This window comes from Heterodontus francisci, chromosome 24 (genome assembly GCF_036365525.1).
Source record: "Heterodontus francisci isolate sHetFra1 chromosome 24, sHetFra1.hap1, whole genome shotgun sequence".
Taxonomy (NCBI): domain Eukaryota; kingdom Metazoa; phylum Chordata; class Chondrichthyes; order Heterodontiformes; family Heterodontidae; genus Heterodontus; species Heterodontus francisci.
The window spans coordinates 61,760,912-61,780,044 of NC_090394.1; the positions used below are offsets into that span (position 1 = coordinate 61,760,912).

The window sequence follows — 19,133 nt, forward strand, 5'->3', positions numbered from 1 at the left end:
TCGAAGAGACTTAGCTGTTGGCAGGAAAAAAGACAGAAGCGCAAGGAGAGAGCCAACTGTGTAACAGCCCCGACAACCAACTTTATCTGCAGCACCTGTGGAAGAGTCTGTCACTCTAGAATTGGCCTTTATAGCCACTCCAGGCGCTGCTGCACAAACCACTGACCACCTCCAGGCACTTACCCATTGTCTCTCGAGACAAGGAGGCCAAAGAAAGATGCAGCTGAGCCAACCGTGGTGCCACAGACTTGGCTCCTGCTGCATTCCCCTGAGAAGCTATCTCCCCACAACAGTATCCAAAGTGGAAAATCTGTTGGAAAAGGAGATGGACTCAGGGGACTCCTGCATTATCTGCCTAGTACTTCTACGCTGCCTGGTGGTCACCCATTTCCTTTCTGCCTGAGCAGTCTTTACCTGCGGTGTGACCACCTCCCTGTACGTGCTATCCACCATGATCTCAGCCTCGCAGATGCTCCACAGTGTCCCTAGCCACTGCTCCAGATCCTAAACGCGGATTTCGAGTAGCGGCAGCTGGAGACACTTCCTGCACACGCGTTTGCCCTGGACGCGTCCCTCACTTCCCACATTGCACAGGAGAAGCACTCCACGCTGCCGAGCTGCCCTGCCATGACTTAGCCTTAATTTGCTCACTTAAATTATTCAAAAATGAGAGATTTCTTGATTCCCTAAAAAAACACTACTACTACTATAAAAAAAAAACTGTAGACCTTACCTTTCTCTTTACTTTATTTACTAGGGCTGTTCATTTTTCTGTCAATTAATACCATCTCTGCACTAACGCTTTGTTTTTCAGCACACCATTAACATACCGTTTTCCTTTGCTCCATGACCTGTGTAACCCGGTCCGATCAACACTTTCTCTTTTGTTATCTCTTGCCCCAGCCCTGCTTTATTTGCTTCAAACCCATTACATTTCTAACCTTTGCCAGTTCTGATGAAAGGTCACTGACCTGAAATGTTAACTCTGCTTCTCTCTCCACAGATGCTGTCAGACCTGCTGAGTATTTCTAGCATTTGTTAGAACTTTTACTCCTGTTTTATCTTTGTCCTTTTCCATGATTATGCTAAATCTAACTATTATGGTCACTATCTCCAAAATGATCACCCATTGTTACTTCATCCACTTGCCCAGCTTCATTACCGAAGACTACATCTAGAATTGCGCCCCCTCTTATTGGGCTTGTTACGTGCTGACTAAAAAAGTTCTCTTGAACGCAGGTCTTCTTTTTCAACCATCCTCTCCAATTCACACAGGCATCCCTCTTCTTCAACATCAGGATATACTGGCACTATTCTTTCCTTCATCAGTTTATGTTGGCATTGCTTTTCTTCATCCCCTTCTTCCCTATTTTACATTGGCACTATTTTCCCCTCCACCAGTTCACAAAGGCACTCCTCTGATTCTCCCACCCAGTTTACAAACGCAGAAGACACTCTTCTGAGATTCTCTACACATCCACCCAATTCACACTGGCCCTGTTATTTCCCAAATTCTTTCCTGATTCAGATTGTTTACCAGAGTTTCAAGCTCCAAGAGCTACAAAGTAGAAAGCAGAATTGGAAAGTGCTGCAAATTGTTATTCACAAATGCAGACAGACACTAAGTCGGAAAAGCTAAATATATGAAATACAAGAATTGACATGCATGTAATCATGAGACAAGCATTTATTGATCCTACAATGCACAGAAGCATTTTCCCTACCAGAAAAGTCATCTTAACTGGTACATAATTTTCAGTTTGATCTCTCATTCCTAACTGAATACATCAGGATAACAATTGCTAACTTCAGTGAAAGGATTGTGAATCTTTAGAATTCTCTACCCCAGAAAGCTATGGATGCTCAGTTGTTGAGTATATTCAAGAGAGAGGTTGATAGATTTTTGGGTACTAAGGGAATTAAGGGATATGGGAAAAAGCGTGGGAAGGTGGAGTTGAGGTTGAATGCCGGAGCAGGCTCAAAGGGCCAAATAGTCTACTCCAGCTTCTGTTTCTTATGTTATCTTCTAACTGCCCCAGAGATAATTTTGTAGTTATAGAGAGAGCTCCTAAAATATTAACCAAAAATATTTTTTCCTAATTGTTTTGAACATTTAATAGCATATTTCTTTTGGCTGATTGATCATGTAGACTTTTAATTCATTATGTTTCTTCATAACATATCAATGATATCCTGACCCAAAATGACAAGTGCTGAAATTTGATCATAGGTTTCAGCCTGATAGAAAGAAAATAATTTCACACAATTTGACACACCTGTCCTGTTTCTCCTTATTTTTATTCATATTTGAAAGGGCAAATCATTTTCAGATCAAACAAAAGCAGAAAAAAAAATGACGTGTGCTTTTACATTGGTCTTTAGTTTGGGTTGAGTGGAAAGTGGTGACTCTATGCTGGCTCCCTACAATTACATTGCTGAAACCAGCTCACTACCCTGAACTCAAAATTGCCGACCCACAAATATGCTTTAAAGATAGTTTACACCATACATTAAACAGTGGAAATATCTGCGTAAGCAACATAAAAATGTAAACCCTTTGTAGATTCTTACTGAACCACATTTGACTGCAATAATGGTTAGCGTGGACCCAAAAGCGATAATGAGAGTTCTGTTGTGGGCAATGCTACATTGTAAAGAGGAACTGACTGAATCAAATTGAAACACAATCTGGCACTTAACAAGTTCTGTGAAGTAACTCTGTAAATAGCATTCATGCCACACAAGTGCCAGACAATGACTATCTCCAACAAGAGAGAATCTAACCATCTCCCCTTGACATTCAATGGCATTACAATCACTGAATCCCCCACTATCAACATCCTGGGGGTTACCACTGACCAGAAACTGGAGTAGCCATATAAATACCATGGGTACAAGAGCAGGTCAAAGGCTAGGAATCTCACCTCTTGTAATTCACCTCCTGACTCTCCAAAGCCTGTCCATCATCTACAAGGCACAAGTCAGGAGTGTGATGCAATACTCTCCACTTGCCTAGATGGGTGCAGCTCCAACAACACTCAAGAAGCTCGACACCATCCAGGACAAAGCAGCTCTCTTGATTGACACCCCATCTACCACCTTCAACATTCACTCCCTCCACTCCCTGGCAGCAGTGTGTACTAACTACAAGATGCACTGCAGCAACGCACCAAGGCTCCTTGCACAGCACCTTCCAAACCCGCTACCTCTACAATCTAAAACAGGGTTGTCCAACCTTTTCTGGCGGAGGGCCGCATTGCGATTTTTGCTCGGCCCAGGGGGCCGGTGAGCAAATTTCGAAAGATAAAGGCATTAAAAATTTCATCTTAATAAAAACAACAAATGTGCATTTTTGTGACGATGCTTTCAATGAGAAGACTAATTTATTGACTTACTTTCTGGTCACTACATTGAAAACTGATTTAGTGACATACCTGGCATTGTTTTTGCATTAATAAGTAGTCAATCTCTGCCCGCAGAGTTGATGTATCGATGCAGAGTATTCTGGATATATGTCCAACCTTCGGGACAGACTTTGATCTCTCTTCCCCCTCTCCCCACATTGCAAGTGTGTGTCTCGTTCTCTCTTCCCTCCCCCCTCCCCTGTAGGACTAGGGGACACAGATTGAAAGTTTTGTGCAAAAGATGCAGGGGGAATATGAGGAAGCACTTTTTTACACAATGGTGGTAATGACCTGGAACTCACTGTTGACAAGGATGGTGGAAGTAGAGACGATCATTGACTTCAAGAGGAAGTTGGATGGCCACCTGAGAGAAACAGACTTGCAGGGCTCCGGGATTGAGCCAGGGAGTGGGACTGACTGCAGAGCTCCGTGGAGAGCCGGCATGAACTTGGACAAAATGGCTACCTTCTGTGCCATAAGTAAATGACTCTGACGGTCTCTTCGCCCACCCCCCCACTCCAGTTCTTGTTAAAAAAGATTGTTGTCAGCTTCATAGGTGACAGCTGTTGACATCAATATCAGCCGTTTTCGAACAGAGTCTGGGTTTTCTGGCTGGTTTTATAAAAAGTCAGAACACGCCAGAAAACCCGGAGTCTGCTGGAAAATGGCTGTTCCTGATGTCAACAGCTGTCACCTGTGAAACTGACAGCGCAGTAGTTTAAAAGCCAGACTGACAATATTTCTCATCTCCAGTCACGGAGAGGAAGAGGAGGAACGGCCCGGGGAACAGTTTACATCCACGGGCCACATGGAAACTTTTGGCGGGCCGGATCCTAGTCCACAGGCTGTTTATTGAACATCCCTGATCGAGAAGGACAAAGGCAGCAGATGCATGGGAACACCACCACCTGCAAGTTCCCCTCCAAGTCACACACCATCCTGATTTGGAACTGTATTGCCGTTCCTTCACTGTTGCTGGGTCAAAATCCTGGAACTCCCTTCTTAACAGCACTGTGGGTGTACCTACCCCACACGGACTGCAGAGGTTCAAGAAGGGGGCTCACCACCACCTTCTCAAAGGCAATTAGAGATGGGCAACAAATGCTGTTGTAGCCAGCGACGCCCACATCCCATGAACAAATAAAAAAAAATTTGGTTTTGCGGCTTTCAGGAGATAAAGAAAATTGAAAATCTAATCAAATATCCACATTTGCCAATAGCTAAAACCATGCATATGGTATACCTAACTATCCTCATGAATGCTTATATTACCACACAGAGACACAAGCACTCCTGCAGCGCCACCACTGGTGGGAGGATTAATTACAGTATGACAAGTTTACATACAGCAGGCTGATTTTTATCAAAACCAGTTATTTCTAGTTTGATGTTACTGCGGATGGGAATTTTACATACTCTTTCATTTAAGAATTATATTTATTTACTTATTCAGCTGTCTCCCAGATCGGTTAACACCTGTGTGCCAATACAAACACATGTTATGTTCCAATCTACTCACAACATTTTGGCCAAAATCCCCAAATATAAATTAGGTTGATAGCACTGTACAGCCCGAGAGCGCAGTTCTTGCTTTGGTAATCTCCGATTAAACTGAAGCACTGCAAACCTGTAAGCTTACTTATTGAGCAATAAAGCTTTGTTACTGACTGTGCAATAAGGCTGTATCAGTATCTTCAAAGGGTTAATGCTACTTAATATTTTTGCATAAATGATTTAAAAGATGCATTTGGACTAGTAGAACATTCAACATTACCTGGAACTTTATCAACAGAAGCAAAAACTGAACGTTGAACTGTCGGATCACTGACACCGCGGCGAGACTGGTCATAGAATCTAAAAGGTAGATGATGGGCAGAAGGAGATCCATGTCCAAAACCCACGACTTCAGAGGAGGTTTCCACTGGGAGATCCAACAGTACTAGAATACAATAAGTATTTCAAATAATTGTTATTCCTGAATAGAATCTGGTTGTATGAATTGCATTTTAAAAAAACGAATCAACAGCTAAATAATAAATTCTTCTGCAGCTTTCAAATCATATAAATATTTTCAACTACATAACATCCGCTAATTTCTTTCAGTTTATCGTAACGAACATTGTAAAATTGTACACAATCTGATGCAGTGCAATATTTTTAACATTAGTGCTTAATATGCGAAAAATGTCCATTATAATACATACTAAACTTATAAACCCCTTCCAGTTCTGCATTAGAATTGCAAACAATCCATTTATCGTAGCCTCATGATAAACAGTAGTCTGAATTAGTCAAATGCCCAATTGCTGTAGAATGGGGCAAGTTTTTAGCCATATTCTATATTGCTAGTTTACAATCAGAATGCCATCATAAAAAGGACTTGACAGGAGTTTGGTGGTTCTTCATAGACAGCAATTAGGAAGAATGATTTTCTGCTGGTCTTGATCACCTTTGACTATTTTAAATACAAATTGCGGTTAAGAGCAAACAACAAGGCAATAATGCAATCTGTGAGTTAAGGAGATGTCTATAAATAGCTTGAATTATGTTTATGTTATCACCTGGACGCCAAGATTAATTTACTGTCCAATTACTCACACTGACCCATATTATACTCTATATCTTAGTGTATCTCCTGTGGTGTTATTCATAGAGCTGAGATGGAGGCTGGACTGTGGGTTAGGCAGGTCGAGGTGGAACCTATGGGTCGAAGAAATGACAGATGGTGAGGCTGGACTGGATGAGAGTTGATGGGAATGGGGTAAGTAAAAGGCCAATGACTGAAAGTTGCAGGTGCAGGCCAAGGCAGAGGCTTGGGATGTGCATCTGGTGCAACCAATTGCAGGCATAGTCTGTCCACAAGGAGGCTGCAGGTGGAGACCAGGAGTGTACGTTTATGCAGTTTGCAGTGGTGGGGGGTGGTAGGAGAGAGGACAGGTAATTAATTCTATGGTTATGGAGGGGGGGGCAATTTAAATGGATTTAATATTTTTCATTAAAATTAACTTTAAATATTTAAATTGAAAGTTAGGGCTCAAAGCCCTTTTAAAATGGCGTCAGCGCCTGCGCAAAGGCGCCTGACACCATTGCCAGGGACGGTCCGTCTGTCCCCCTCCACATCATTGGGGGGTAGTCCACCCCAGCCATTTAAATGAGCCGCCATGATAACACGACGTGCAGCTTGCACGGGAGAAGTATAAATTTCAGCCCAGAGTAGATAGAAACTGTCCCCACTGCTGGAAGGTGAGAGAACAAGAGGACACTAATTTAAGGTGATTGGCAATAGAACCAACGGCAGCATGAGGAAAAACATTTTTACGCAGCAAGTGGTTAGAATTTGGAATGCTTGACCTGCGAGTGTGGTGGAGACAGTGTCAATTGTGGCTTTCAAAGGGAAATGGATAAGCAACCGAAGAGAAAAAAAAGTTGCGAGGCAGGGAGAAAAGGACAGGTTTTGGGCGGGGGGGGGGGGGGGGGGGGTGGGGGGGAGAACACTAGCTGAATTGCTCTTGCAGAGAGCCAGCATTGACTTGATGGGCTGAATGGCGTACCTTTACACTGTAACCATCCAATGATTCTATGTAAAAAAAACATACTGATAATTTAGAAAGGATAATGGAGAAACCATTTCAAAAATAAGGAGAGACACTTAACCAATCAGAAAGAAGAAAATGAGACACTAGACGTGAACATTTTATCAAAGATAAGCTCATGTAAATGACACAAAATGTCCATTTTGACAAAGCTTGAGATGAGGACAATATTACTTTTATCAGCTTTTCCCAGTCTGAGCAAAGTTGTGTACAGTAAACCTCATCATTTGCTGACAGTTACTTCAGTTCTTTCACAGGCAGAGCATGTTTAATTGAGATAGAACAAGTGAAAAAAAATCAATAACTCATGGCTGCTGGTCAAATATGGTCATTTGTAGCACTCATGAAAAAGAGGACCCAGTTATTTTAATAAATTTGTTATTCATTTGTCTCTCTCGTGTAGTTTATTTATTGCATTACAAAAACTTTATTCAGTTACCAGAATTACCTCAATGTTCTAGTCAGTTGCCACGTAAATCGACATGTATCTGTAAAGGAACTGAAGTGGGGAGAGAATTTTTGTTCTTGGCAGTTAGCGGTAAGGCTGCATTCCAGAATAAACACAAATATGCTATATACCTGCCGTAAAGAAAGTGCTGAAAATAAATCACAGGAGCTAGAAATTTAAACCGGCTCCACAAGTTATTACAAAATGCCCTTATTTTCTAATTAACTTGGCCAAAAGAAAGGCTTGCATCAGATAAAGTAACCATTATAGTATATTGAGTGCAACACCTGCAATGTCAAAAACGTTCCCAACTTGGATGTACTGCCTTGTGATCTAGAAATCTAAGCCTAAAATATGTTGGTGCTTTCTTTTATGTTACTTTTTATTACTTGGATTCACATATTATCTCTGACCAAGAGAACAGGCATTAACCTACTCATGTCCCTCTACTTGCAACACTCTGAATTAGAAGCTACGAAATGTAGAGAACAGTCGAAGATAACTGTTACTGATTCTCCGCGATCCATGTGGGAAAGCACTTGTCTCTACACTCAGGACTGCCTTACAATGACAGTGCTGAGGTCAGAAAAGGAGTGATATGCATCAATGCACATCCTATCACTCCATTAGTGCTACACCAATACAACATCCAACTTTTGGAAATTTTGATTTACAGTAGTGACAAAAAAACTTCAATTTCCATCTCCAGTAATGCACCATTTTGTATCCAAACACACACAGGTGGACATATTAAATCCATTACCAATTTCCACAATGAAGTTAGAAATCTCTGCAAAGGAGTAAAGTATAGTTGTGGAGAATAATTTCAGTCCACAACATAATCAGACAAAAAAATTCTGAGCTAGTTACAAGATATTTTTATTTATCTATTGCGCTCAATAAAGTGAGATATGCTGTAAATGGAACACTTCCACATTGGAAGAATTAACCCCTCTCAAGCATGCCTCATCACTGGCTAGATGTACAGTAAAGCCCCTGCTCACGTCCTGTACCCGAACTCAATTTTTAACTTTAGCTTCCAATCTCAAAAGGAACCCACAGTGACTTCTATTTCCAACACCAGCTCATGCCATCCATAAGTGATACTGGTAAATCAGTATCAGCCTGCACTAAAGCATGGATAGTTTTACGTCGTATCTTGTAGAAGGTACTGGATTGAAGTTTCATGAAGGACTCTTACAACCAACAGAATTTGAAGACTTTGACATTGGATTGTATTTGAATGTCAGTTAGATATGAAAATTGAAAACACAAAAAAAGTTTTTTTTTAAAAAATGGGTACACAGTATTTGCTTGGAATGGCAGTTCATTTTGTAAGAAGATGGCTTACTTTTGGTGATGTTTTATTTCAGCCTTTATAGATCAATAAAACAAGCCTATACAATATCATCTTTGACATATTTCAACTAGTTGTTATAGGTGAAATTATTAGAGGACAACTAAAATTGAATCTAATACTACAGAAAGATCACCTAAGATTTTGCAAGATTTCTTTGCAGTATTGAAACTTAATGTTGAAGGGAGCTGAATTGAAATACATCTATCGGCTAAAGATTATATATATAATATATGAAAAAGTACACATTAAATAGGTCAAATATTTCATAACTTGCAACTGTAATTTACAATGGTTACACAAGGAAAATGTGTATTTCCCTGTAAGCTGTGGTTGTCAACTATAAACTGTGGTTACGTTGACAAATCTGGTTATAACCACTGAGGTGTATACTGAAAAACAATGGAGTGGAACCATCACTTCGCTGTTTCAGTCAGGTTTAAAGTGCGGCATTTGATGATTCTCAAATTGTCAAAAAAAAAACTTGACGTTAAAGAATTTTTATTTCTGAAGTATATGGAATCCCTGTACTTGTCTCTAGTTCCTATTTGCCTCCTTTAAGCATACAAACAGTGTAGCAGAGAAGACAACTTACTTCCAGCCCTCCACTATTTAGGCACAGAAATCAATGACAATTTCTGAAAGAGAACCCTATGACTTTCTCTCCACCACCTCTTCAGGAGCAGCTTGCTTTTTTGCCATAGAAATATAACTAAGATTCATTCATTGATAACTTATTTTGAGGAGATAAAGGGGAAAAATAAAGCAAGCCCAGCATTTTAGCCCTCCACAGTGCTGAGCTTTGTTTATCCAAAGCATTGTATTGCCTAAAGACTGAACAATTCAGATTTTGAAGTTTGTCAGTCAATTACTTCCACTTTGTAAAATCCAAAGATGTCAGCCAAAGCTCAGTGGTAGCACTGTCACCTGAAACAGTAAGTTGAGGGTTTAAGTCTACTCCAGAGACTTGAGCAGAAAATCTGGGCTGACACTTCAGAGTAGTACTAAGGGCATGCTGCACTCTCTCAGTATGTTCCTTCAGAGATGTGATGTTAAACTGAGAGCCTACCTGTCCTCCCAGGTGAACATAAAAGTTCTCCCCAGTGTCATGGCTAATTATTGATCCCTCAACCAACATCACAAACAGATTATCTGGTCATTATCACATTGTTGTTTGTGAGACCTTGCGGTGCACAGATTGGCTGCTGTGTTTCCCATAATCCAATAGTGACTACACTTCAAAAGTACTTAATTGGCTGTAAAGCACTTCGGGACTTCCTGAGGTTGTGAAAGGCAATAACTATATAAATGCAAGTTTTTCCTTTCTTTTATAAGTTAAAAATTTTTGGACAGAATACATTTATAATTATAGATTGCACAAAATGCAGTGATTTAACTGTGCTCGGAAAATTCAATTATAAGTTTAAGAAAATATAGGAGTATTCTTCCCAACCAAAGCTGAAGGCAACAATTATTCTTGTATTATATTACGACCGGGTGAGGACGGGGTCTCGGGCTCCCCTCTGGCTCCTTTCCTGGTTTGGCCGTAACAGGGTTTAACTTTTAAAACAGTGTTTTTAGCTTAACACCTCAGTGAGCCCTTGCTCACTGCTCTCCAATTGTAATTGTAAATGAACCATCGAGTCAGGTTTTCTCAGGTTTAAACAAGAAAGTTGCAAGTTTATTACCTTATCACTCTAACTTGGTTAAAAATTACTAAACTACGCAACGCCACCATGCATGCAGGGATCAGTGCTGGGACATTTGCTGTTTGTATATATAAATGATTTGGAGGAAAATGTAGCTGGTCCGATTAGTAGGTTTGCGGACGACACAAAGGTTGGTGGAGTTGCAGATAGTGATGAGGATTGTCAGAGGATACAGCAGGATATAGATCGGTTGGAGACTTGGGCAGAGAAATGGCAGATGGAGTTTAATCCGGACAAATGTGAGATAATGCATTTTGGAAGGTCTAATACATGTGGGAAGTATACAGTAAATGGTAGAACCCTTAGGAGTATTGACAGGCAGAGAGATCTGGGCGTACAGGTCCACAGGTCACTGAAAGTGGCAATGCAGGTGGATAAGGTAGTCAAAAAGGCATACGGCATGCTTGCCTTCATCGGTCGGGGCATAGAGTATAAAAATTGGCAAGTCATGCTGCAGCTGTACAGAACCTTAGTTAGGCCACACTTAGAATATTGTGTGCAATTCTGGTCGCCACACTACCAGAAGGACGTGGAGGCTTTGGAGAGGGTACAGCAGAGGTTTACCAGGATGTTGCCTGGTCTGGAGGGCATTAGCTATGAGGAGAGGTTGGATAAACTCGGATTGTTCTCACTGGAACGACGGAGGTGGAGGGGCGACATGATAGAGGTTTACAAAGTTATGAGCGGCATGGACAGAGTGGATAGTCAGAAGCTTTTTCCCAGGGTGTAAGAGTCAGTTACTATGTTTAAGGTGAGAGGGGCAAAGTTTAGAGGGGATGTGTGAGGCAAGTTCTTTACACAGAGGGTGGTGAGTGCCTGGAACTTGCTGCTGGGAGCTGGTGGAAGCAGGTACGATAGCGACGTTTAAGAGGCATCTTGACAAATACATGAATAGGATGGGAATAGAGGGATACAGTTCCCGGAAGTGAAGGTTTTAGTTTAGACAGGCATCAAAATTGCCACAGGTTTGGAGGGCCGAATGGCCTATTCCTGTGCTGTACTGTTCTTTGTTCAATATGAGATAAACACACACACAAACAGATACAGAGGGGGAGAAAGAATTAAAGGGGAAGGTTTGCAATAAGTAGAATTCAGCTACTGTCTTTCGGTTTGGATGTAAAGTCCTTGATTGGAGTTGAGGTCTTCCAGTTCTTGCTGGGGCCCAGTGCACACTTTCAAACTTGCTTCTCTAGTACCAGAGGGGTGACGAGGTCCTCTGTCTTGATGCTTAATTTGCTTCCGTGGGTCCCTAGGACTTTGCTTGGGAGAAAGACAGGGAGAAAGAACTTCCTTCTCTTTGGTCTTCAAATTGCAGTCTGCCCCAAAACCTCTGAGAGGCACAATTCAAACAGTCCGCAGTCTGGTCAGCAGGCAAGTCATGTGACCAGCTCTTTTTTTGAAACAGCAACATCTGCGAGGGTTGTTGATTCTTAAAGTTCTCCAGTCATAATCGGTAGGGTGTGGAGCTCTGGCTCTTACACAAAGAAGGTTGATTATTAGGATTGCCCAGACCAATCTTGTTAATTGAATACCAATCTTGTTAATTGAATCAGTGAGCACTCCCATTGTCTCTCTACTCAACTGTCTCTCAGAATGCAAATGTGCAGCCATGTTTCAGCTGCCCAACTCTGTGGTCTTTTTTAAACAAGCTCTGTGCGATGTCCAGCAAAAGGGTTTAAGTAGTGTTCCATCTGACAAAATTAATATGTTTCCATTTGGTAGGTGTGGTTTCCGTCACAATGACCATGACTGAAATGTTGTGAATTTGGACTAACCAGAGACCTATCATTTTGGATCTTGTCCACAGTCACTCCATTGATAGGGTGAAGCTATATGTAAGCTAAATGTGCCTAAACATCAGTAGCGCAGTCTCAATAAATGGGTGGGAATCGGAAAGTTTCCCGATCCAATCTGGAGTCAGACAGGGCTGTCCTCTCTCCCCAGTCTTGTTTGTTTGCTGTATTGAACCCTTTGCTGAGTCTATTAGGAAGGATGCGAGCAGAAGAGGGGTGACAATCCCAGGCAGCGGAGGCACTCAGGTTAAAACCTCCCTGTACATGGATGACGTCGCCGTTTTCTGCTCGGATCCGCTGTCCGTGCGCAGACTGATGAGCATCTGCAACCAATTTGAACTGGCCTCGGGAGCCAAAGTTAACCACGGCAAGAGCGAGGCCATGTTCTTTGGGAACTGGGCTGACCGATCCTTTGTCCCCTTCACCGTCAGGTCAGACTACCTGAAGGTGCTGGGGATATGGTTCGGAAGGGCCGGGGCATGCACCAAAACCTGGGAGGAGCGAGTAGCCAAGGTACAACAAAAGTTGAGCATGTGGGGGCAGCGATCTCTCTCCATTGTGGGTAAGAACCTGGTCATCAGGTGCGAGGCGCTCACGTTGTTGCTGTACGTGGCGCAGGTCTGGCCCATACCCCACTCCTGCGCTGTGGCGGTTACCCGAGCCATTTTCCACTTCATCTGGGGATCTAAAATGGACTGGGTCCGGAGGGACACTATGTTCAAACCTCTGGATAAGGGCGGGAAAAATGTACCCAACGTGGCCCTCGTCCTGATGACCACCTTCGTGTGCGGCTGCATCAAGCTGTGTGTAGACCTCCAGTACGTAAACTCCAAGTGTCACTACGTGCTGAGGGTCTACCTGTCCCTGGTGTTGCAAAGGATGGGCCTGGTCACATTGCCGCGGAACGCTCCAGGCAGTTGGACCGTGCTGTACCATCTATCCTTCGTGGAGCAGTCTCTGCGGGAAAACATCTTTGACCACCGATCCATCAGGCAGTGGTGTGCACGGAACGTCCTCAAGGCCCTAGGGGAAAAGGAGACAGTGGATCCTGTCGGATGTTCCCCGAGCAGACCGCCAAAGTAATTTGATGTTTGATGCCTCATCATCAGAACTTTCAAACAAGCACAAAGATGTAGCTTGGCTGGTGGTGAGAAGAGCCCTCCCAGTCAGATCCTTCCTGCACGCCCGAAGTCTCGCCCCCTCCGCACAATGCCCTCGAGGTGGCTGTGGTGGGGAAGAGACGGTTGCCCACCTCCTCATGGAATGAGTCTTTGCAAAGCAGGTGTGGAAACAGATGAAGTGGTTTTTGTTGAGGTTCATCCCAAGCAGCTCTGTAACACAGGAGTCTGTACTCTACGGGCTGTTCCCAGGGACGCACACTGAGACAAACATCAACTGCTGCTGGAGGACCATCAATTCGGTGAAAGACGCCCTTTGGTCTGCCCGAAACTTGCTGGTCTTCCAGCGCAAAGAGTTGTCCACGACCGAATGTTGCAGACTGGCACATTCCAAAGTCCAGGACTACGTGCTGAGGGACGCACCAAAGTTTGGGGCAGCCGCAGCAAAGGCTCAATGGGGAAAGACCACAGTGCAAGGTCCCCCTACCAAGCTGAACAGAGGGGCTGGATCCATGGGAAACCCCTCGAACTGTATCGGGAAAATTTTCATTTGCTGTAAAATGTAAAAATGTAAAAATCTAATTGGCATGACAAAGGTAAAATGGAAGGGTTGTGAGGCAACTCATGATTGTAATGAAGCAAACTGAAACTGGTAATGTATTTTTTTTTTTTTTTTACAGATTTTTATGAATAAGTATATTTTGGAAATAAAAAAAATAAAAAAAATGTAAGCTAAATGTGCCCTGGTGCAATGTGTTTTGTTAGAATATAGGTCCACCCTGGGTGCCAAAACAGATCCATCTAATTCTAGGAACACACATTACTAACTAGGCACAGCTACATGCTGTGTTGTAAAGTGTTTTCTAGAGTTAATGGTTCTGTGCTTCCTGCATATTTTTCATTCCACTGTTTGAAAACAATGCAACCTATCAGAAACGCTGAACACTTTTTATCCACTGACGCAAATGGTCATTCTGGAAAGTAGCTGTTGCTATTGCGTAATCTGTAGGATATCAAAATTCCCTACCACAATATGATCTGATATAACCTTTGTCGGACCTTAAAGGCAAGTTAATAAAGTCTTCCTGCTAAACATATAATACCCAATTAATGCCAAGAAAGGCTAGTATATAAATGGCTGAACATAAAGTACTTGAGATGTCCTCAGGTCATGAACAATGCTATATAAATACAACTTCCGTCTTTCTTTACTTTTTATTTAAGCTGCTGATACTTTCTAGCAGCACCAACTTCTGTGCAACAAATATTTAGTTTTATTAAAGGCACTGTATTAAACTGTGAAGTGAGTAGTCGAAGATTTTTGGATAGTAAATTTAATATTGGAAAAAAGATAATTAACAAGTTCAATACAGTAAACCAAAACCTAGGCAAAATTCATAGAATATAACGGGGCATGAAAAAGATTAATTCAGCACTTCATGGCAAAATTGGAACGTTTACTAGTTCTAATTAATCCCAGCAGGTCAACTGGTACCACTGGCTAACTGACCTACTTCAGTATGTTAAGAAACTGATAATAACCTGCTATTCTTTGCATCTTCATACGTCGTGCTTGAATACGGCCCTTTGCTAATCGCTGCTTTGCAATGATGCAGCGGATGTGATCAGCAAAGATGAATGTGGCCTGGAGAATAGGGAAGGGCCTGGCATGAGGGTTGGACGCAGGCTTATGGATGATGATGTTTAAAGCTCTACTGTCATCTTCCACCCCCATCACCTGCATGTCCTGTTTAAAATAAAAAGTTATAATAACTGAAATTACACATTGAGTTAAGTCATATTTCAATCACAACTTAAAAAGCTTTCCTTTTTGAGTATCATACAGTAACAGTAACAGGCACAGTGGCGCAGTGGTTAGCACTGCAGCCTCACAGCTCCAGCGACCCAGGTTCAATTCTGGGTACTGCCTGTGTGGAGTTTGCAAGTTCTCCCTGTGTTTGCGTGGGTTTCCTCCGGGTGCTCCGGTTTCCTCCCACATGCCAAAGACTTGCAGGTTGATAGGTTAATTGGCCATTATAAATTGCCCCTAGTATAGGTAGGTTGCAGGGAAATATAGGGACAGGTGGGGATGTGGTAGGGATATGGGATTAGTGTAGGATTAGTATAAGTGGGTGGTTGATGGTCGGCACAGACTCGGTGGGCCGAAGGGCCTGTTTCAGTGCTGTATCTCTAAACTAAAAAACTGAACATGGACTATACTGTGTGTCGCTTTATCTTTCTTAACCAGATATTGTTTTTTTAAAATTCATTAATGGGATGTGGGTGTCACTGGCTAGGCAAGCATTTATTGTCCATCCCTAATTGCCCTTGAGAAAGTGGTGGTGAGCTGCCTTTTTGAACTGCCGCAGTCCACGTGAGGTAGGTACACCTATTGTGCTGTTCGGAAGGGAGTTCCAGGATTTTGACCCAGCGACAGTGCAGGAACGACAATATAGTTCCAAGTCAGGATGGTGTGTGACTTGGAGGGGAACTTGCAGATGGTGGTGTTCCCATCCATTTGCTGCCCATGTCCTTCCAGTTGGTCGAGGTCGTGGGTTTGGGAGGTGCTGTCTAAGGAGCCTTGGTGCATTGCTGCAGTGCATCTTGTAGATGGTACACACTGCTGCCACTGTGTGTCAGTGGTGGACGGAGTGAATGTTTGCAGATGGGGTGCGAATCAAGCGGGCTGCTTTGTCTTGGATGGTGTCGAGCTTTTTGAGTGTTGTTGGAACTGCACCCATCCAGGCAAGTGGAGAGTATTTCATCACACTCCTGACTTGTGCCTTGTAGATGGTGGACAGGCTTTGGGGAGTCAGGAGGTGAGTTACTCGCCGCAGAAGCCTGAACTGGACCTAAAATATCTCTCCAAATCTGTATTAGTTTTTTCAGGTTGTCCAATAGCAAATCACAATGTAGTTGATCCAGTATTTCTATGGAGTTCCTACTTACTGCAGAGCATATTGTTTGAGCCAGATTATGTAAAATTAACAAAGTAAGTCTAAATGGAAAAGTTTCTCTGTCAAGTGGAAAGATGAATGATAGGGCTATGGACTTCATGACCAGTATAACTCAGTAAAGCTAATTTAAGAGGAACTAGTAAAGAACAGAATCACCCATGTCAGTCTTTCCTCTCTACTGTTATTGTGGGGGAAGATCAGGTTGTGTCTTGCTCAAAATTACAAATGTGAAAAAGACAGATAAAAGTCCCATGCAGCACCAAGACCTACAGTGAATACCAGAAGATGTTTGTACCATATCTGTAACTGCCAATTGTTTTGGTGCTTAAACAAAAAGTGATTCCCAACCCCCATGGAAGAAATTTCACTCTGAATATGCAAGTATCATACAAACGCCCAAATCTAGATTCAGAAGTGTGCATTTTTGGGTGGGTGAAGTGAAAACACCCAAGAATGCCAGAAATTTAATCAGATTTGTTGTCCTTGCACAATACAGCAAATTCTGCTAAAAGATCAGTTTAACACCTTATTAAGGGAAGTTAATGTTCTAGTTTTCTAAATATATTTTGTCCCATTATAAAAGACTGGATAATCAGTTGCAAGCAGGATCATGCTATATTATTGCAGCAGCAAAGATCCAAATAGCTTGCAACGATACACATTAGTTCTGAATTGAACAAATTTAAATGTAATCAAGGAAGCAGAAAGGAGATATAACTGGCACCATTTAGCTTCTTACCTGAAGCAGACCTGCAAATTTGACCACTCCCCAGCCAAGTCGTTTGCTCTCGGGTTCAACCAGGCTCATCTGGTAAATGTCTACAGCCAGGAATCGATGCATCTGATTCCCGTCTTTTGTAACTACAGTGCAAGCAATTAAGTCACTGTTGTCTGAAAGAATAAAATTAACAAAAACTTAGTTGATCGGTTTATACAGTAGTGAGCAGAAATGAAGTCGGTTTCAAAACAAAACAATAAGATAATCAATTAAAATAAACCAAAAATATGAACTTTTGATGCATCCAACTAGCGATACTATAATACAAATAATGGTGTTTGCTCTTCAGTTCAGTTTTTAAAAAAACGAGACAAAGATTGGAAGTAATTTGTGAGGTTACCCTGAACTATGTCAGAAAAAGTCCACTGCAAGAATACTGTGCATTTGGACTTGCAGCTTTTACTGTTATCATGACATACTCTTGAGTTAGAATAAAAGATACTCAGTTCCCAGTCTAGGAGTCTGGGGTTAAAATTGGTCATGAAGAAAATGTGAAATTATCTAACTCTTCTTGATCCTCCACATCACAAAGCATACAGTTCAACAAATATTAGGAGCCACCTGGCATCTTGCTGCTTCAAAGTCTGAGCCCAATGTCAATGTTTACAGTCTGTTCAATCAGACAAATTCACATGCTCGCCCACAGCCCACACACAAGCACACTTCTCAGCAGAGATCACTAGTTGATGATTAGGAGTGGGAATCTTGACTGAAATTTTGCCTGCTTGACTCAAGGACACTGAAGCCAAGTCGGCACCAACATAATTACCTATTTTGCTGTCAACTAATTCATCCCAGATCAAAGATCTCCGTGATGTCCATAGCTCACTCGCACGTTTAGCCCCTGTGCGACTAGGACAACCCTTACAATCAATATTTAGTTAATCTGCTGATCTTTGAACTTGCATGGTCTTCCTGGGTCTTCTCAGGCACTATCCTTTACTATTTTCACAAAGAGGGGAAAGAATAAAGAAGATTTTCTTGTCTCTATTAACCTATAATAATTTAGCAGGCAATAGCAAATACTTTTAAATAAAAATAGCTGGCGGGCAGCCATAAAGGCGGGGCTAAAGTGCGGCGAGTCGAAGAGACTTAGCAGTTGGCAGGAAAAAAAGACAGAAGCGCAAGGGGAGAGCCAACTGTGTAACAGCCCCGACAAACAAATTTTTCTGCAGCACCTGTGGAAGAGCCGGTCATTCCAGAATTGGCCTTTATAGCCACTCCAGGCGCTGCTCCACACACCACTGACAACCTCCAAGCGCTTACCCATTGTCTCTCGAGATAAGGAGGCCAAAGAAAGCAAATACTTCATTTAATGACAGCATACCTTCAAAGCCTGATCATATTAGAAAAGTTTTTTCTAATTAGGCAACAATGAATTAAAAGGATTTCAGGTCATCGTTGACAATAACAAATACTATCGTGACTGACACCAACATTTATTATGCACCATAACAGTGAAAAATATCCCAGTCAGTTTCAGTTCAAAATTAGATCTGAGCAGGAACACAAAGGGTCTTAGAGGAATATGCCGAAGCCACAGTTCCCGAATCTCTCCATGCGTATCTCTCCTCATCTTCCCTCTTTGTGGGGGGGATAAAGCAAGGCGGAACAGTTTGGGGAAAATGTCTGAAAGCACTGCCATTGCTGCTAGAGTGCAGGAAGGTAAGGAAACCTGAACTGAAAGAATGGAGGATGTGAGCAACGTTCCAGGACTGATGCAGGATGAAGAGGAACTAGGTCGTGGAGTGATTTGGAGATGGTGAATTTTGAATTTCATTTTATTCCCTAGTCAACTAAGTTGCCCATTAATAATTCTAACGAACAATGTACTGGGCTGCAGCATATTTCCAAACCATGAGAAGGCATGGTGTCAGCCATCACTCAGTGGTAGCACTCTCACTTGAGTCAGAAGATTCAAGTCACACTCGAGACTAGTGCACAAAATTTAATCTGATACTCCAGTGCAATGCTGT

At 42.2% G+C, this 19,133-nt stretch overlaps 1 protein-coding gene across 1 annotated transcript in view; it reads right to left on the reverse strand.

Annotated features, from left to right (window-relative positions):
* Positions 1 to 19,133, reverse strand: part of clec16a (C-type lectin domain containing 16A) — a 302,517-nt gene that overhangs the window by 63,381 nt on the left and 220,003 nt on the right. The window contains exons 20-22 of the mRNA XM_068056378.1: positions 17,119 to 17,270; positions 14,965 to 15,169; positions 5,179 to 5,343 (exon numbers count right to left, since the gene is read on the reverse strand). Of these exons, the coding sequence (XP_067912479.1) occupies positions 5,179 to 5,343; positions 14,965 to 15,169; positions 17,119 to 17,270 (522 nt within the window). The remainder of the gene's footprint in view (positions 1 to 5,178; positions 5,344 to 14,964; positions 15,170 to 17,118; positions 17,271 to 19,133) is intronic.